Genomic DNA, 21,545 nt, shown 5'->3' with positions numbered 1-21,545 from the left:
CCTGGATGGCTCGGTCGGTTAAGCGTCTGCCTTCGGCTCAGGTCATGATCCCAGGGGTCCTGGGACTGAGTCTCGCATCAGGCTCCTTGCTCAGAAGGGAGCCTGCTTCTCTCTCTGCCTGCCTTTCCCCCTGCTTGTGCTCAATCTCCCTCTCTCTCACTCTGTCAAATAAATAAAATCTTTAAAAAAAAAAAAAAAAAGAAAGAAAGAAAGAGCACTAATTCTTGCTTATGTATTTTGCATTCTCACAGAAAGTTAAAGAACATAATATAAACTATTACCTTTATGACTGTTATTACATAATGGAACTTGAGATGGGCTTTCCAATCTAAGAACTTTCGCTACAGGTCTCACTGGACTATTCAGAGGACTGATGGCTTCTGGAATAGGCCTCAGGTGATTAAGGTCAATGCTCAGAACAGAATTCTCATCATCATTATATACTGAATTTGTTTCACTGATTTCCATTCTGTTGTCCATTAAGTCAGTCTGCTGAAGTGAAGATTCTAGTGTCTCTTTAGGTGAGCAAGGCTCCAAATGACAAGACTTACTTTCAACCAGTGGTGTATCTACAAGAGAAGGCTCAAATTTGGGGTTACCATCTTCTGAAAGGACCACTGGCAAAATGCCAGTTTCTTCAACGGAAGGCTGCAAAATGCTGTCACTGGATTCAGCTACCTCTGTTGAAAAAGCCTCCTTCATTCCCATACCTTCAGAAACACAAGAATTTAAATCATCATTTTTTTTGGTATCCAATTCCAAGCCAAAGTCTTGAGAAACACTGGTTTGTAATACATCCATTACTACAGGAACTGCTGCCCTGGTATCATTAATGGTTTGTTCCATTTCTGTTGATGATGGAAACAAGGATTCTGTTTGCTCCATTTCTGCAGGTGCTGAGGAAGTCTCTGCACGACTAATGGGCACATCACAACCCACAGTATCCTCAACAGATTTAACTAACAAACTATTTTCTTCCTCCATTTTCCTTTCTGGATTACTGGTCCTGGGGTCAGATGCAGCTGCAAGAGCATCCCTTGGTTCCGTTTCCTCTGTGGTATGTTCACTGACAGAGGAAACACATGTCACTGTTGTCACCTGCACCGAGCACTCCAAATCGCATATGCCACTTGATTTGGGGATATTGGTTATTTTATGGTGGTTATCCTGAGAAACAGGTGGCTTTTTAGCAGGAGAAAGAGTTAAGTTCAATTTTTCCATAAAACTCAACTTTAAGTCTTTATTTTTTGTTTCATTTGGACCACTATCAGCCTTAATTACAAGCTCTTTATTATCTGCTCCTTGAGAAACATCATCGTTAGAGACTTCACCTTTATCACTTTTCGGCTCATTCTGTCTCTTTGAATCAGTAGTGGTTTTCTTAGTTTCTTTGTTACTCTTCTGCAAATGCTCTGTAGGTGTTCTTTTTTCATTTCTTATATGCCTACTTTCTTCTTTGCTTTCTCTTTCTCTTTTCCTCTTATCTTCAGTTCTATGTCGTTCTGCTTTTAAAGGTGTATTTTCCCATTGGCGCACAGCATCAGCTTCCTTGGAGTCAATGTGTTTATGAGTTCTACCGGATGAAAGAAAGGATGGACATCTTCCTTCTTGAAAACTATGATTACTTACACCTCTATCTCTTCTACAATCTTCCCTTCCTCTTCTCTCTTCTAGATGGTATTTACTTGAATTATGAGAAGATTTCATTTCATTCTTGGAATGAGGAAGGGATGCTCGTTCAGATCTTCTCCAATGATCCTGGTCTTTTACTACAGATTTAGGTTTTTGGTCAGCTTTTCTTTCTTCTTTGTCTTGGGACTTAAGTTCTTTTCTATTTGTATTTTGTGATCTTTCACTCTGTCTTTCTAGTTTTTTGTCACTTTGAGAGTCCACTCGAGTATATGACCTTTCTCTAAAGGTCTCTTTCTCCCAAGAAGAGCTAATGCGTTCATTTTTATAATCCAAATCTGTGTTACTTTTAAACTTTGAATTTTTGCTTTCAGCCTTTGGTTCACCTTTGCCATATTTCTCAGGACGTCCTTGTAGCCTTTGACTAGCCTCTGTGTTCCTTGGTTCACCATCACCACAACTAGTATTTAAGTCTTTCCGTATTCTATCAGCTCCTCTGCTATATTGGCTATGTCTAATATCTTTTCTCCCTCTTCTATTATCCTCATTTGAGATGCTCTCACCAACCTGATAATGGGAACGTGACCAAATGCCATTGGTGCAGTGTTTTTCAATAGATGGAGACAAATACGAAGTGCTCTTTTTTTCGCCATGTGATTTTCCTTCCTTTTCGGGATTTGGCAGTGAAGTGCTATGATGTACATCTTTAGAAACATCACTTTTCACTCTGAGATCAGTCTTTGAACAATCATCCAAATGGAGAGATCTGGATTTAAGATCTTTTGTTTTAACTATATCTGGTGTCCTTGCAGTTTTGTGATTATTTCGATAATGTGAGAACTCGGACAATCTATTAAGAAATAGAAATTAACAACAAAAACTGAAGTTAATTGCTTTTTAATAATCCAGATTTTAATCACGTATAAAACACTTTAAAATTCAGGGCCTACATACTGGCAAAACTAATTTTATTTCGTATAAAGACATGAGTGATGCTTACCAGCTTCCAACTAAATGGACCTGTTTTCAAAACAAGAAACTCTCTTTCATTTGCTTTGCTCAAACAAAGTCTGGAGGACCTCTCCATTCTATCCCAGCACTTACCAATATCTTCCAGACTTCTCTCACCACAGGCAGACAACTCCCAAACTAACCACAGATTCATTTCTTTTAGAACAAGTGACATTATTTTCTTGCCCTCACTCACTCTAGTGCAACTAAAACAGAAGGAAAAGTAAAATACTGCCAGACAACAAAGACAATCATAGAATTCAATGTAGCTCTCTACCCCAGTTTTCTGTTTCACATACAATTCCACAGTAAACCAAAGCATCAACAGCCATCTTAAAGTGGCACGTGCTATGCAAAAATAAACAGGAATACAGAGTTGTGATTCTTTCTTAGGGGACTGGCATGTACTTACTGATTAACAACAACAACAAAAGCCTAAGTCTTAAGGTTTTAAATTGGCAGCTTTCCTGATAGTAAAATGTAAATAGCTTATTTTAGTTCTTTGTAATACTTTAAGTCCATCTTCCTGAACTTCCATAACTTCCCTGAATCTCCATAAATTTATTCCTAATCAGTACTAAAGGTGTAGAGAACACCAAAGTTTAAAAGACTCAGGAATAAGGGGAGATTTTTATAAAACAAAAGAGGACATGGGTGACATACAACCTAAAACAATATATAGACTTTATATGGACCTTGTTATGGGCTAAATTATGCCTCCCACACTCAAATTCGTATGTTGAAGTCCTAACTCCCAGTATCTCAGTGTGCCTTTATTTAAGGACAGGGTCTTTACAAAAGCAATCGAGTTAAAGAGAGGTCACCAGGGCGGGCCCTCATCCACTATAACCAGTATCCCTGTAAAAAAGGGAAATTTGGACACAGAGATATGTGTAGAAGGAAGACAACAGGAGGAGACACAGGAAAAAGTAACCATTTACAAGCCAAGGAAAGAGGCCTGGAACAGAATCTTCCACCACATAGCCCCCAGAAGGAATCAATCCTGCTAACACCTTGATCTTGGAATTCTCGCCTCCAGGACTATGAAACAATAAATTTAAATAACAATATTAAGCCACCCAGTTTGTGGTAGTTTGTTTTAGCAACCTTCAGAAACTAATCCAGATCTTGACTCAAAAAACAATTAGAAGACACCTTCAACTGGGGAAAGATGAACATAAAAAGCACTAACCATAAAAGAAAAAAATCTGACAAACTAAACACCACTAAAATTAAAACTTTTATTCCTTACAAGACACAATAGTGATAGACAAGTCACAAAATGGCAGATGTTCACAATAAATTTATCCAACAATGAACTCATATTCAACAAAGAACATATGTGTAATGTATGTCATACTTATTAAACTTATGAACTATTAAACTGTAAGCTCCTAAAAGATAGTTTAGCCCACAAAGTTCATAATACATATGTAGTATAGCTCCATACTACATAAAACGCTATCAAAGTTTTACTTCAAGGGGTCCCTAGCTGGCTCAGTCAGAAGAACGTGTAACTCCTGATCTCAGGGTCATGAATTTGAGTACCACATTGGGTGTAGAGATTACTTAAATAAATAAACGTTTTAAAGAAAAGCTTTCTTTTAAAATAAACCTTCATATAATACACTTTCCAGAACTTATACTCTTATATTTTTCACCTTATATTATTTCTGTTTTTTCTATTAAACATGAGGTTTCCACCAAATGATAAACAACACCATTAGAATACCAAATATAGGTCACAATTATAAAGTGAAAATATTTGGCAGAATATTTATTAGATAATGTATAAGCACATCAATCGATCTAATGACATAATTCTCATTTATTCACCCAGTTTCTCTTTCCACCATGTTCAAATATCACACCCCTCCCGTAAAAGATTTAAATATGTATAAAATTTCCCCAATATTCAGGAAGGAATCTTATACCAGCTGCACCTGATGGGATTTAGGTTAGTAAACATACACAGCCATTTTCATTTTCAACAGGCCTAAAGTGCTTTATGATGCCATACAGTCCACACATAAGATTACCTTCTCTCACTCGTCGATCATTTATTGACTGTCTGCCATGTGCCAAGCTCTGAGCCAGGTGCTTGATAAAATGGTGAAGATACACAGACATGGTCCCTGCTCCATGAAGCTTACAGTTCAGTTAAAGATAGATAATAAAATACAGTTCTAGCCCACAGAGCTTGTAACACAGACATAACATGGCGATAAGAAAAAGATACTATAAGCAAACAATCCCATTAATGATTTTAAAAACTCCAAGTATACATGAAGCCACAAAAGAGAAATCTGATCTAGTCAGGGAGGAATAACAGAGTAATAGCCCTGTGAAAAGGATGTTTATGCTGAGACCTGAAAATGAGTTGGTTTTTAGCAGGTGGAGAGGAGCCTTCCAGGCAGTGGAAACAGTCTCTGCAAAAGCAGAGCTCACGTTACATCCAAGGAACCAAAAGAATGCCAGAGACATACCAGAGCTAGGACACCTAGGACAAAGGTAAATGCCGAAGGCAAGGCCTTAAAGTAGTTTAGGACCATAGTGCGAAGAGTGGGGTAATTCTATGATAGTGAGATGTCCAGACTTGTGCTTTAAAAAGTGTCCAGTCTGGGGGCGCTTGGGTGGCTTAGGAGGTTAAGCACCCGACTCTTAATTTTGGCTCAGGTCATCATCTCAGGGTTGTGAGACTGAGCCCCATATTGGGCTCTGCACTCAGCAGGGAGCCTGCTTAAGATTCTCTCTCTTCCTCTCCCTCCACACCTCCCCTTCCATCCTCTCTCCCTCTCTAAAAAATAATAAAATAATAAAAGTAAAATAAAATAAAATTTAAAAAATAAAAAGTGTCCTGCCTACGCCTTTAACACTGAGTAAGGACAAACCAGAGGCTGGGAAGAACAAGAATGGATGCAGAGATACCAGCAGGAAGCTTACTGCCCGGTGGGAGTTGATAGGTAACAACAATGGTAGAAATGGAGAGAAATGAATAATCTGAGAGATTATAAAGACATAAAAATCAAAAGGACATGGTGATGAATTTAGATCTGCGGGATCATTAGAGAGGTAAGTGTCAATGACTTCTAGACACAGTGACTACGTGGCCCAGTTTGCCAAGTAATCTCACTGCAATTAATAGCACCCACTTCTACTCTCAAAAGGGTCCTGGTGTAGGCAATAAATTAAATGGTCATTCTACCCCTAGGTCTCTGGCTTGTACCAGCTGAATAAATGACAGGGAATCCACTGAGCTGGGAAACATGGAATGGGTTTAATCATAAATTCCACTTTGGATGAGATAATTCTGAAAATTCTGTACACAGATGTGAAGTGGGTATCTCCATATAAATGGAACTGACCTCATATGAGTGAGATTACCTCATACAAAAATACTGATAAAGGAAAAAACACATGTTTGAGCAATGAAGAATTCCAACCTAGTGAAGTATGAAAGAATAAACCTCAAGTTAGGAAGAAAACTAATCATGAAAGCCAACACGAGAGACTATTTCAAGAAAAGAAGGTCAAGTATGTCAAACAGTGTTTAAGCGCAAGTTAAAAACAGAAGTCAAAACTGTTTGATGGACTTAATAGCAGTCACCGTTGACCAAAATGACAGCTGTTTTGGTGTACCGATGGAGGCAGAAACGAGCGTGAAATGGAGTCAAGTGTGAGCGGAAACAGAAAATGAAGACAGCAAGTTTAGGTAACTGCTTTGGAGGTCTGGCTATGGAAGGGAGGGAGAAACATTAAATTCTCTGGAGAATATTGCCCCAACCAAAATTTTAAAGAGAGAGAATATTAGTCACTTAGAGTAAAACCTTAAATATTTAATAAAATGCACGATTTTCCTATCTTTCCACTCAAAAGTTTAACATATTCCACATATCAACACCCATGTGATTTATAAACAGATCCACACCCTTCAATTGTACCTTTGGTGAAGATTATTTATTTCTTCATCTTTGCGATTTATTTCCACTCTAGCGGTTTTGATAAGTGCTGAAATATTCTTCTTAAGAGATTGGTTTTCATTTTTTAAGCTGAAATTCTAAACACCATAAAATATATTTAAAGTACATACAGAAATAAAGTATATGTCTACAGGATTATTAAATTTATATAATATAGCTAATGACAACTGAATGCTCTAACTACACGCCAGGCATCACACTTTTTATCTTGTGTAATTCTCAGAAAAGTCCTATGAGAAGCACTATTATGCTCATATACAGCAGAGTTTCAAAGATGATTAGCACCAGAGCAAGGCCAGTTCAAGTGAAACTACTTAAAACAGAGATCAAAATGAAAAGACAATAAAAAGTTCAATAAACGGATGCCTGGGTGGCTCAGTCATTTGGGCATCTGCCTTTGGCTCGGGTCATGATCCCAGGGTCCTGGGATCGAGTCCCACATTGGGCTCCCTGCTTAGCGAGGAGCCTGCTTCTCCCTCTGCCTGCCACTCCCCCACTTTTGCTTGCTCTCTCTAGCAAATAAATAAATAAAACCTTAAAAAAAAAGTCAATAAAGGTAAGAAGAAAGCTCTGCCTGGGTCCTTATCTTGAAAATCGAAAATAAAAATGATAAAACTTTATTATATTTAACAACTTAGGTTTAACTTGCAACAATGTACTAATTCTCAGATGAACAAAGAATGAATTTATTAGTATTAACTGGTTCTTTGGGGGAAAGGGAAACAAAGAGAAACAACTTTACAAAAAAAATACAATAAAAATCAGAACAAGACAGGACATTCCTGTATTCTGTAGCATGCTCACAAAAAAAGTCACTCCTGCAAAAATTGTGAAGGCATCACCGTTATCCCCCAACAGCCATTCTAAATCTTTGCTCCTCAAAACATTTTCTTTTAAACCACCTGTTATCATCACCACTAATTTTCTATTATTTATCTGTTGACTAGTCTAAGAGATCTTTATGTCAATGTCATTTAATAAATCAACCTGTTTTCTTATATCAATTTCCTTGACACAGAAAATAATGCATGTTTTGCCACATTTGCTATTTCATTTAAAACTAAGAGTTTCCTTATAAACCGCCAACACTTTAGCATCTTAATTTGTAACAAAAACAATTTATTACATTTTGATTTAGAAATAAGGCAAAAGGCCCTAGGGCCTCAGTAAAGTTTCTCTTTCATTGACTGGAGCAGTAAAACCAAAAACAAAAATAAAAAGGCAAAAGTATTCACTATAATCCTACCTGTGTCTGTATTTCCTTAAACTTTTTCATCAGCTCTTTCATTTGCAGCTGACATTTACCATATTCTACTTGCAACTGCAAGATATAAAAAGATTAACTTAAGCATCGTTCTAAATTATTTTCTTAGCTTAAGTGACATTTCAGAATATTTTAAAATTTAGAAAACCAACCCACTATGAAGGGTAGAAAAGGTCTATCTCTACTAACAGATATTTAGTAAAAACACTAGTTTTAAAAATCGTCCTAACCAAAAACTTATTTTATTTAGTTTCACATTCAATCCAGATCTTAAAATTCAAATAAGGTAGAAAGAAATTTGTCTGAATTAAGTCTTGGGCCATTTTAAAACTTAGTGCAAATCATGAAAAGATAAAATGTTTTATCATACTGATTGCCTGTTGAGGTTTTATATATTCAGACACTTAAATTTAATCAAGCAAAATAGAACTAAATTTAGACAAGCATTCAGAAAAGATTGTTTTAAAAAGCAGATCTGAAGGCAGAAACTAACTTAAATACTCTTTTAGACTAAGAGTTACTTCTTAAACACAGAATATTTAATAGTAAGCTGATGTCCCAAACTTCAGAAACTACAAAAAGTAAAATAACTGTCCTTAATTCTGGCAAACCATACATCATTATATGTTGCCTCCTTTGCAGTTCCTTCTTCAGTCAGGATTTCTTCATATAAATCCAAACAATTTCGGGATGGTACACACGATTTGGAAGCATTGTCTAAAACAAATAAACAAAAACCTCTTAAGTTAAAATATGTACTAATTTAATCCTATCAAAATTCTAATGTCGTTTTTCACAGAAATAGAAACAACAATCCTAAAATTCATATGAAACCACAAAAGAGAGCAAATAAACAAAGCTATCTTGAAAAAGAAGACCAAAGCTGGAGGCATTACATCTCCTGATTTCAAACTACAATACAAAGCTATAGTAATCAAAACTGTACACTACTGGCATAAAAACAGACACACAGATCACAGAAACAGAAGAGAGATCCCAGAAACATATATGGTCAATTAATTTATGACAGAGGAGCCAACAATATACAATGGGGAATGGATAAGCTCTTTCAATAAACGTTGTTAGGAAAAAAATTGTGTTAGGAAAACTGCACCCCAACTTACTCCATACACAAACATCAACTCAAAATGGATTAAAGACTTAAATGTGAGACCCAAAACTATAAACTCTCAGGAAAAAAAAATAAGGATAACCATCTAGACATCAGTCTTGGCAGGTTTTCTGGATCTGACACCAAAAGCAAGGGAAACAAAAGCAAAAATAAACAAATAGGACTACATCAAATTAAAAAACTTCAGCACAGGGGCGCCTAGGTGGCTCAGTAATCAATTAAGTGTCCAACTCTTGATTTGGGGTCAGGTCACGATCTCAGGGTTGTGAGATCGAGCCCCACATTGGGCTCCATGCTGGGCATGGAGCCTGCTTAAAATTCTCTCTCTCCCTCTCCCTCTGCCACTCATGCTCTCTCTCTTTCTCTCTCTCTCCCCCCAAAATTAACTAATTATTTAATAAAAATAAGCTTCAGCAAAGCAAAGGAAACCATCAGCAAAATGAAAAGGCAACTCACAGAATGGGAGAAAATATTTGCAAAGTATACATCTGGCAGGGGGTTAATATCCAAAACATACAAAGTACTCATACTACTCAAAGGCAAAAAAAAAAAAAAAAAATCTGATGAGCAAAGAAACTGAATAGACATTTTCCCAAAGACATACAAACAGCCAACAGGAACACGAAAAGGTGCTCCACATGACTAATTACCAGGGAAATGTAAATCAAGACCACAATGAGATATTGCCTTACACCTGTTAGAATGGCTATCGTCAAAAAGACAAGAAACAAAAAGGTATATATAGCATAGGAATATAGTCAATAATATTGTAATAACTTTGTACAGTGACAAATGGTAACTACACTTACCACGATGACCACTGCTTAAGATATGGAATTGTCAAATCACTATGTTGTATACTTGAAACTAATCTAACGCTGTATGTCAAGTTTACTTCAATAAAATAAATGAGTAAATGAGAAATAAAAAGCACTTGCCACACTTAGCAAGTAAACCATCAGTAAAGGTTGCTGTTGGTATCGCAGAGACCTCCCCTTAAAAAAAAACAACAACAACAACCGTGAGACAAGTGTTGGCAAAGCCGTGGAGAAAATGGTACCCTTGTGCACAGCTGGCGGGAATATAAACTGGTGCAGTAATATGGAAAACACTGTGGAGGTTCCTCAAAAACTTTAAAAAACTACGGTATGATTCAGCAACCCCACTACTGAGTATTTATCCAAAGGATATAAAAACAGGATCTCAAAGACATTGCACACCCATGTTCACTGCAGTATTATTCACAAGAGCCAAGATATGGAAAGAACCTAAGTGTTCATTAACAGATGGTTAAAGGTGATGTGGTGTTTATATATATATATATATATATATATATATATATATATATATATATATATATATATATATATAAACACACACACACAATGGGATATTATTCAGCCATGAGAAAGAAGGACATCCTGCCATTTGCAACAACATGGATGGACCCTGAGGGTATTATGCTAAATGAAATAAGTCAGAGAAAGACAAATACGGTACAATATCAACTTATATGTGAAATCTAAAAATGCTAAATACATAGAAACAGAGACTAGAATGGTGGTTACCACGGGCTGGGGTGAGGGGTCAGGGAAGAAGAGGTGTTGATCAAAGAGTATAAACTTCCGGCTATAAGATGAGTAAGTTCTGGGGATCTAAAATACAGCATAGTGATTATAGTTAATCATACTGTATTACATACTCGAAAGTTGCTAAGAGAATAGATCTTAAATGTTCTCACCACAAAAAAGAGATGGTAACTATGTGACAGGATTGATGCAGGTGTTAGCTTAGGCTAAAGTGGTAATCATTATGCAACATATACAAGTATCAAATCAATAATATACCTTAAACTTATACAATGTTAAATGTCAACTTTATCTCAATAAAGCTGGGAAAAAAAGAAAGTATATGTGCTAAGTTTTCTGATGTTTTGTCTACTTCAACTCAAAGGGCTATACATTTCTCCATCTCCTGCATTCATCCAAATCTATACTGACCGGTTGGAAAACCAATTTACCTAAAATGCTTGTGTCAACAAATCAACCGCGAGGATCATATTTGCTCAAAGTTTTGAGATATTTGATTATGGAAAAGGTTTCTAATTTGGATAGGTCATTAGTCTCTCCGCATATCACACTCTTACTGATACATCTGAAAACATTTACAGCAACTACCCTTCACAAAAGTTCTAATATCACGTAAGCCATGACAGTATGAGTAGTAATATATGTACAGACACCACCAACAGCTGCATTTTAATGGTACAAAATATATTTTTCAAGGTCTAGTTAAATCTGAGACCTAGATGATAGCAAACCTGAGTGCTAATTTGTTTTACTGATCAAACTTTGGTCAAGAAAATAATTACCTAAGTAAAATCATTTCAAAGAATGGTCAAATTGTTCAGGAACTATGTATTACTCTGAGAACTGGTAACAAGAAAAATACTTCCAATGGTTTGACCAAAGAAAATGAAACTATTTTAGAATTTACATACCAGAAACAGCACTGTCCAACCCAGCATATATGTCCAAAGAACCTTCATCATTGTTTTTAAGAGGAGACGCTGCAAGAAAATCAAAGATGCGTTAAAACTGATTTTAGGCACTTAGTGAAGTTTTTCTATTCCTACTCTGAAGAACCAGGAAAAGGAGACTTTATTAGTCATATACCAAAAAAGACAATTGTTTTTATGTTTTTATACATCCTTATAAACAGAAAGATATCAGTACACAGACTTATGACTCAGTATCTAAGATTTAGGCTTAAAAACTCACTTTCAAAAAGAAACTTTTGAGAAGGTTCCAATTCCAATAATACCAGATTAGTTCTATCAGACCAATCCTCCTGCCAATAACAACTATAAACTCCAAGCAAACTATTAAAAGCTATCTGTAGTCAAATGCTCTACTACTAGACAGACTATTATTGTGGTGAAATCATTTCCCATTATATACAAATACTGAATCATTATGTCATACACCTAAGACTAATAGAAAGTTATATGTATAATTATACCTCAATTTGAAGAAAAAAGGGCAATCTAAAAAACTGAAAAGCAACCCAAAGCAGACAAAAACTGAGGAGGGATAATAACTGCGAAAGAGAACAGTCCTTATCCTTCTTTTACGACAATTTTTTTGGTAGAAGCATTGGCCCTAATTGGAGCCAACAATGGGCAGTGAAAGTCAAATGGAAACCTGTAGTCCTAATAGCTTAAAGAACAAAAGAAAGAATTTGGGAGTGATAATAGCAACTAGAAACTAAGAAATAAGAAAGAAAATCCAGAGAGCCAGAGTATTCCCCAAATTGTGCCCAAATCTCCAAGTGACCCTCAAACTACATAAGTAAAGGTTAGAACTCCAAAGCATCCAGCTAAAGTTAAGATATCTGAACAGAGTTTTTAGCTGCTATCCACCACAGTAAGACAGAAGTTTAGCCAAGTTAAATACTCGCTAAAAGTAAAAACAACATTTTTCAGAGCAATATAGCATAATCCAATGTCTCTAGAACATAATATAATTCACAGTGTCCAGAATGCAATCCAAAATTACTACACAGGAAATCTTGTCAGAGAAACATAAATCATTAAAACAAAGAATGTGGGGCACCTGGCTGGCTCAGTCAGAGAAGCATGCAACATGATCACAGGGTCATGAGTTCAAGCCCCACGTCGGGTATAGAGATAACTAAAAACAATAATAATAAGCTAAAAAAAAAAAAAAAAAAAACGAAGAATGAAAATCCTAAAACTGAAAACTGCAATTTCTAATTTTAAAAAATTCACTGAATGTGCTTGACAGCAGAGCCAGTGAACTTGAAGACAGATCAGTAAAAATTACCTCAATCTGAAGAACAGAGAGAAAAAGATTTAAAACAAAATCAAACAGATAAACAACATTAAAAGTCTTAGTAACCTATAGGATAATGCCAAACGTTCTCACATACTATATATCTGGAGTCCCAGAAGAAAAGAGAGAATGGGGAGGAAAATTTTCTAGAAGGAAACTAGAGGATACTAGAAGGACTAGAAATGATAAATAATTGAGTAAATATAAAAGACTAATTTTTCGTAATTTCTTTTAATTCCTCTTAATTTTTCTAAAGATACACAGAATGCGTTAAAGTAAAAATCACAGCTTTGTATCATGAGGTTTATGACATCTTTAACATAAAAGGATGAACGGAGGTTAAATACAACTATACATACAAAATTCTACATCTTGGGTGAAAAGGTACAATACTAGGAAAGTAGACTACAAAATATTAAAGAAGTATACTGCAATCCTTTGAGCAACCACTAAACAATAATGCAAAGAGGTGTAGTCCATAAAGCTAATATATAAATTAGAATGGAATTCTAAAATATATTCAACATTTGAAAGAAGGCAAGAAAATCAGAAAGAAAAAACTGATGAGAAAAACTAAAATAAAGCACTAAAATGACAGATTAAATTCCAATCACAATAATAAAGAAAATCTGGGGACTAACTGATAGAATAGGAATAAAAACAGCATATTAAATAAAAGTATTATATCAGTGTTGAGTTTAATGAAATTGATAATTATGCCGTTGTTATATTAAAAAACCTAACTTTTTCTTATGAAATACACACTGAAGTATACAAATGATACATGCAACTTACGAGTAACAAATATCTATTTTGTATTTCTTTGGCTGTGACAACAAATATCATTATCACTTATATTGGCAACGTTGTTAATTTCATTAAATTTAAGAGACTTGAAAGCATACAACAATAAGAAAGTTCACATTTACTAAGCATTTCCTATTTGCCAGGCACTTTATTGTATTAATTCATTTATGTGTGAGAAGAAAAAGTTGATGAGTGGTATCAATAAGAATAAATTATTTTATAATTAAATAAATTTAGAAACAGTTAAAATGGGCTCTTACCAGAAAAGACATCAAATAAACTTGTTCCATCACCATTGTCATCATCTGCTGCCATGATCCTATTTCCTTTTGACAGTCGCCATCTAAAGCATTAAATATAAAGATTTTCCACTGTTAAAATCAACCTCACAATTCAGAGAGTAAACCTAGCTTTAAGTTAAAAAGCAACTTCCAAATTTGGACACAATAAATAAATTCACTCTCTATCATCACTTTAAAAAAAGTGCCTAACATTTTCTAAAACCTTAAACTTGATTATAGTTAAACCATGTCACAAAGTAAATGATGTTAATTTTATAAAATAGACCAAAATACAAATTAACTTTTACACAAAAACAGGCCAACTATCATACTAAATAAATACAACTATATGGTGAGTTCTGTGAGTCCTCTTAGCATACCATCCAACCTCGGGTTGGTCTTGGGAACTCCACACTTACATGTTTTCACCAGGAAGAGAGTAAGACAGGTAAACAAAGAATCTGATACTATACCAGTCCCGGTAAAGATGTGAGAAAAGAGGTGTTCTCATACATCACCCAAGTGTATACTGCTCCAAGCTCTATGGAGGCAATCTGGCAATAACTATCAAATTTTTAAATGCAAATAATCTTTGACCCAACAAGTCACATCTAGTAACATGTTCTACAGATACATAAGCACATGGTTACAAAATGTATGTAAAGGAATTTTCAGTGCAGTGCTTTGGTAGTAGCAAGAATGGAAGCAACAGAAGAATCCAAAACAGTTAAAAAAAAAAAAAAACTGACTTATCTGACATTCTCCATTCTGCCAATAAAATTTGATGAATGGTGCCTATAGTCAATGAACTGTGGCTACTGAGGGTCGTTAAGGGTAGATACCTGCGCCAGTACATTTCCACTCCCACCAACTAAGATATACTCTTATCAACAGCCAGGTTACATTTACTACCAAATTCAATTATGCCAGTTTCCTTATTTTTCTAAGTAATAATATTATGAAAGATTACACTGCCAAAGGAAATTCTTTTCCACTGCAATCTAAGCTGAATGCTCTGAAAAGACTCACAGGTGAGTAGCAAGATACATACAGTTCTTACTTCATTTTATTTTTTTTAAAAGTGATGGAAATCATAAGCAATGTCTTATGGGTGTGGTTTAGGCAAGAAAGAAGTCAAGGGCACCTGGCTCAATAGGTAAAGCATGTGACTCTCGATCTCAGGGTGGTGAGTTCAAGCCTCATGTTGGGCACAGAGCTTACTTAAAAGGAAAAAAAATTTTTTAAATAAAAAAAAAAGTCAGAACTCTAATCACTGGATTCATTCTCAAAGAAAAGGTCATGGTTCTACCACAAGAGATACAATTTATGTTATTCCTTTAAATAAAATTAAAGTATACATCTTTTCTTATTCATTACTCACATTCCCCATTTCAACATTTTTTCCAATTAGCTGATTTGATTAACTGCTGTAATACAGCCTGCACAGTAATTACAAAAGGCACAAATGGCACAATCACATCTGGCAAATAATACAAATGACTCTGGGTAAAGCAAAACTCTACTGATGGAACAGAAACTCACAGGCTTCCTAATGGTAGTAACCTACTACCAGCTGTAAACTGCCATATGGAGGAGGGAACATCAGTAAATGGGTTTTTCACAGAATGGAGATAATGATTTTTTTTTAAAGATTTTATTTATTTATTTGACAGACAGCCAGTGAGAGAGGGAACACAAGCAGGGGGAGTGGTAGAGGAAGAAGCAGGCTCCCAGCAGAGCAGGGAGCCCCACGCGGGGCTCAATCCCAGGACCCTGCGATCAGGCCCTGAGCCGAAGGCAGACGCTTAACGACTGAGCCACCCAGGCACCCCAGAATGGAGATAATGATTTATAAAGTTTTCATTGCATATCATTTCACAGTTTTCGTTTTTACCACTGGCAGGTATTACTTAGAAACAAACAAAAAAAAAGACTACTTGGCCTATTGAAAGTAGGAAATCAATAGACGAGAACTGAAATAGCCTCGATCTTTTGTCCCTCACTGGCCTTAAATTTTTCTACAGTTGCTTATGGAAACATTGTCCACACTTTAATCTCTAGGTCCCTGACCACCGAAGGTACGTTTTTTATTACTTATAAATTTAATACAAAGTGACTATTCATGTCTTAGTCATATCATATGTTACATTACGAGTTCTTCAAAATTACTTCTGAGAATGATATATACAGTAATTTGAAGTAGTCAAATTATATATGTGAGTTCTCACTACGTACACATAGAAAGTTAAAGGAACTGTGGCAATCATCATGCCTCTCAATTTCAAATCCACCCTTCTGTGATAATGAAGAAAAGCCTTGTAAGTATTTCTCCTTCGTAAATGGCTCAGCTTTAAACCTTATCAATAGAGTGCTGGAGAGACACTGGAAAGGAAGGTTTTTCTTCCTTGTTTCAATCTGCCTGGCTAGCCAGGCTCCAGCAGAACATCCTTCTCTAGCATCTAGTTCCTGCAGCAGATGGTCTCTCTAGCACCAGGCTCCTACAGGGCACAATTTCTCTACATGCTTGCCTCCTGTAAGTGAGGTTTCTATTACGGAGGACTCCTGCAGGACCCAGCTTGCTACTGTCAGGCTCATAGAGAGGGCAGCTTCTCCAACTTTACAGCCTGCAGCATCCAGGAGCTTCCCTATGCATCTCTTCTACCAGATTCAAAGCAATGTCACCAGCAGGGAACTTAGCAACTTCTCTACCATTCACTCAGCCCCAGCCATGCGCCTTCAAATGAGGGGGGGAAGACAGCCCTTCCTTGGATGTTCTATCTCAACCCTAGAGATAGTGGCCACTCCCTCTATCTTCTATTCATATGTTCTTCAGAGTTATCTTTAACTCTTATTAACCAATTCCCAGTTACTCCAACCATCTGTTAATAATTTTTTATTCTAGGGGCACCGGGCTGGTTCAGTCGGTAGAACATATGACTCTTGGTCTCAGGGACGTGAGGTCAAGCCCCAAACTGGGCATCCAGCCTACTTTAAAAAAAAAAAAATGTACATATATATATATATATGTATATATACACATATATATACATATATACATATATATTAATAATAATAGTTCTTTATTCTAAGTATTCTCTTTTCAAATTACTGTGTAGTTTTTGTCTCCTGATTGGACCCTATCTGATACAGATAAGTCATAATAGAGATTTTAACACACTTTTCTCTGCTGATCAAGCAGTTAATTAATATAGGTCTGAATACAAAATCGACAGGTCTGACCTGATTTTGTTATCTCTGCATGCAACAATTCAGAGAACTTATGCTATGTTCAAGTACATCTATAAAAACTGACTGTATGTCATAACAGAATAATTTTCAACAAGTATCACAGAAGTGATCTTATCAAAACCAAGGGTGCCTGTGTGCCTCAGTCTGTACAAAGCGCAATTCTTGATTTCAGGGTCATGAATTCAAGTCCCACGTTGGGCATGGAGCCCACTTTAAAAAAAAAACACAATAAAATTCGAACTTAACAATGCACTCTTAAATTTCCCAGCTCCTTTGAAAATTTGCAACCATGGGTCAAAGAACAAATATTAATAGAAAAGGGGGAACATACAACTGAATCACAATGAAAACACCATAAAGCAAAGTTTGTGGAATATAATCAAAATAATACTTTTAGAGGAAAAGAAACAAAGTATTAATGAGCTCATCACCCAACTCAAGAAGTTAGAAAAAGGTCCAATAAATGTGTATTGTATAGTGTTAAAAAAAGGTCAGAAAAAGAACAAAGTAAACCCAAAGAAATACATAAAGAACAGAAATTAATAAAAAGCCACAAGCACATAAAGATGAATAAAAATAAACACTGGCTCTTTGAAAAGGCAAATTAAATTGGCATATGCCAGGCCAAACTAATCAAGAAAAAGTAGGCACAAACATTAGGAATAAGAAAGCAGTGACAGCTGCACATATAGCAGAGATTACATTATTGAGAGAAAGCTCTAAGCAAAATAAATCAGAGAAAGACAAATACCACATGATTTCATTCATATGGAATTTAAGAAACAAATCAGATGAACATGGGGGGGAAAAAGGAGAGAGGCAGAGCCAGATAGGCTCTTAACTATGGAGAACAAACTGGGGGTTGCTGGAGAAGTGGGCAAGGAAGATGGGTTGAATGGGTGATGGGAATTAAGGAGGGCACTTACTGTGATGAGCACTGGGTGCTGTATATAAGTGATGAGTCACTAGACTCTACATCTGAAACTAATGTTATACTATCTGTTAACTAACTGGAATTTAAATGAAAACTTGAAGAAAAAAAATACTACTGAAAGAAAGCTCAATGGAATGGACAGTTTTTTAGAAAAATGAAACTGGCTAGAACTGACTCAAAAAGAAATAGAAAACATGGACATATTTAGGATGATTAGATAATCTGATACAGTACTTAATCTATTCATAAAGAAAATATCAAGCCCAGACAGTTTTACAGGTGAACTCTACAATACCTTCAAAGAACAGATAAAACAATATATTCCAGACAGCAGAAAGGGAAAAAAAGGCTAAGAGACGAATAATTTCATAAAGTTAAAACAGTGTAGACATCAAAACTGGGCAAAAATAGGACAAAGTTGGAAAATTACAAGACAGGAAAACTATAGGCCGATATTCCTTATGAGCATAAAAATAGCCTTAAAAAAAATTAGCCAAATGCATCCAGCAAGCCATTAAACAAAAAACAAAACAAGGGGTGCCCGGCTCAGTCAGCAGAGCATGGAACTCTTGATCTCCGGGTCATGAGTTTGAGACCCACACTGGGTGTAGAGAAAATAAATAAATAACCCTTTAAAAAATTAATTAATTAGGGACACGTGGGTGGCTCAGTCAGTTAAGCATCTGCCTTCAGCTCAGGTAATGATCTTTCAGTCCCGGGATTAGGCCCCAAGTAGGGCTCCCTGCTCAGTGGGGAGTCTGCTTCTCCCTCTTCCTCTGCCTCTGCCCCCAACTCGTGCTCACTCTCTCTCTCTCTCAAATGAATACATAAAATCTTTTTAAAAAATAAACATATGAATGAATAAAAATAAAAAATTAATAAAATTTTTTAAAATCTTCCTCAAGCTTAAAAAAAAAATTTGATGAAGGTATGTCAAAAGGGCACTGGAACCAACTGATAGTTCCCAAGGGCCAAGAGACAAAGCTGGAACAATTTGAGCAACAAATTAAAGTAGTATTAGATTATAACCCAAAGTATAAAATAAATATATATGAGTCCATAGTGATACCAGTAAATTAGTAAATGGAGAAGAGACAAATCTCCCATGCAGAATTCCAAATAAATTATGTTATTTATTTGTAGAGCACACAGGGCATAATTTCCCACTATCAAATGTGTGGGCTGTGCTTAGTGACTTCCTTCCAAAGAGCAGAGTATGGAATTGGGGGTAGAGAGGGCTTTACAGTGAGGAAAGACCAGAAACACTTCAGATGATCAAGTCAATATCAACAGTCATAAATCATGCTGATAGTATGTACTCTCAACATGATGTGATGAAAATGGCACTTTACCTGTGAACTTCACCAAAACTCATAACCTCAGACTAATCACGAAACAAACATCAGAAAAATTCTCATAGCAGAGTATCTACAATACACCTGAACAGTTCTCAAAACTGCCAGAGACATTAAAAACAAAGAATGTGGGAAAGTGTCACAGTCAAGAGCAGCCTAAGAAGATGTGACAACTAAACATAATATGGTAACCTGGAACAGAAAAAGGATAAACGTTAGGTAAAAATGAAGAAAATTTGAATAAACTATGGACTTAGTTAATAATGTATCAGTGTAGGGGTGCCTATCTGGCTCAGCTGGTAAAGCATGTGACTCTTGATCTTGGGGTTGTAGGTTCGAGCCCCAAGTTAGGTGTAGAGATTATTTAAAAATAAAATCTTAAAAAAATTAAAACTTAAAAAAAAATAATGTATCAGTGTCATAAGAAATGTATCATACTAACACAATATAATGTAAGACATTAACAATAGAGAAAACTGGGGGTGGGAGATGCAGCATGATAAATAGGATTTCTCCATACCTCTGAATTTTTTTTTAAGTAAACTCTATGCCTAACCCGGGACTTTAACTCACAACCCTGAGATAAGGAATGGCATGCTCTACCAACTGAGCCCACCAGGCACCCCTGTCTGTATTTTGCCATAAACCCAAAACTATTCTACCACACAGTCTATTAGTAAAAAAAATTATAATTTGTATATTTCATCATTTAGAGACAAAATACGATCATCTTAACATCTGCTCAAGAAAAGTGTATGATAGTGGCGCCTGGGTGGCACAGCGGTTAAGCGTCTGCCTCCGGCTCAGGGCGTGATCCCGGCGTTATGGGACGGAGCCCCACATCAGGTTCTCCCGATATGAGCCTGCTTTTTCCTCTCCCACTCCACTTGCTTGTGTTCCCTCTCTCGGGGGCTGTCTCTATCTCTGTCAAATAAATAAGTAAAATCTTTAAAAAAAGAAAAAAGAAAAGCATATGATAAATTCACCACTAACTCTCAGCAAACACGGAGTTTATGCAAGTTTAAGAAAGGACCTTTTTTAAACTGTTAAAGGATATATTTCTACTACCAAAAAAACCCCTCATACTAAACATCATACATGATTGATGAAACTATAGAAGCATCTCCTTTAAAGTCAAGCTTACTTCTATTTGAAAGAGTAAGGCAGGAAATGAGAACTGGAAAGGAGCAAAGATGACATTATTCACACTATGAGCACCAGTGTAAAAAAAACCTACAAATTATTAGAATTGGTAAGAGTTTACACTGAATATAAGATTAACACACAAAAACCAACAGCTTTCCTGTATGCCAGCAAAACAGTTTTAAAACATAACTAATAAAGGGGCACCCAGGTGACTCAGTCAGTTAAGCGTCTGCCTTCAGCTCAGGTTATGATCCCAGGGTTCTGGGATCAAGCCCCTTGTCAGGCTCCTTACTCAGTAGGGAGCCTACTTCTCCCACTCCCCCTGCTTGTGCTCTCTCGCTCACTCTTTCTGTCATATAAATAAAATCTTTAAAAAAATAAATAAAACATAACTGATATTTTTAATAACAAAAGCATGAGGTACACAGAAAGTAATCTAATACAGAATGTGAAAGACTTTTATGGAGAAAATAATAAAAGATCTAAATCAGGGGTATGAAAACCTTTTCTTCTTACAAGGCCAAAAAGTAAATATTTTATGCTTGCAGGCCATCTGGTCTGTCACAAACACTTACCCCTGCCACTGGAGCTCAAAAGTTACCAAAGACAACATATAAACAAATAGGTCTGGCTGTGTTCCAATAAAATTTTATTTACAAAAGCAGGCAATTTGCCTCTCATCTAAATAAATGACAAAACAGAAGCGCCTGGCTGGCTTAGTCAGTGGAGCATGTGACTCTGCATGTGATTGATGAAACTATCAATCCCCACGTCGGGTGTAGAGATTACTTAAAAATAAACTCTTTAGGGGCACCTGGGTGGCTCAGTCAGTTCAGTGTCCAACTCGGTTTCAACTCGGGTCATGATCTCAGGATCATGGGATCAAGCCCCATATCAGGCTCT

General features: G+C 36.1%; 1 protein-coding gene across 4 annotated transcripts in view; it reads right to left on the bottom strand.

The window, feature by feature from the left end:
- The window catches only part of CASP8AP2 (caspase 8 associated protein 2), a 38,338-nt gene that overhangs the window by 9,285 nt on the left and 7,508 nt on the right, over positions 1-21,545 (bottom strand). For all 4 annotated transcript variants that reach the window (XM_087865321.1, XM_087865323.1, XM_087865324.1 and 1 more), the window contains 6 exons: positions 13,938-14,020; positions 11,517-11,585; positions 8,501-8,601; positions 7,867-7,941; positions 6,582-6,697; positions 282-2,479 (listed from right to left, as the gene is read on the bottom strand). In XM_087865321.1, coding sequence (XP_087721447.1) covers positions 282-2,479; positions 6,582-6,697; positions 7,867-7,941; positions 8,501-8,601; positions 11,517-11,585; positions 13,938-13,992 — 2,614 coding nt within the window. In that variant the 5' untranslated portion in view covers positions 13,993-14,020. The remainder of the gene's footprint in view (positions 1-281; positions 2,480-6,581; positions 6,698-7,866; positions 7,942-8,500; positions 8,602-11,516; positions 11,586-13,937; positions 14,021-21,545) is intronic.

This window comes from Ursus americanus, chromosome 11, assembly GCF_024610735.1.
Source record: "Ursus americanus isolate L20-20 chromosome 11, mUrsAme1.1.p, whole genome shotgun sequence".
Classification (NCBI taxonomy): Eukaryota; Metazoa; Chordata; class Mammalia; order Carnivora; family Ursidae; genus Ursus; species Ursus americanus.
Note: the sequence above shows the minus strand (reverse complement) of the source record. Positions and strands in the feature narration are given on the sequence as shown.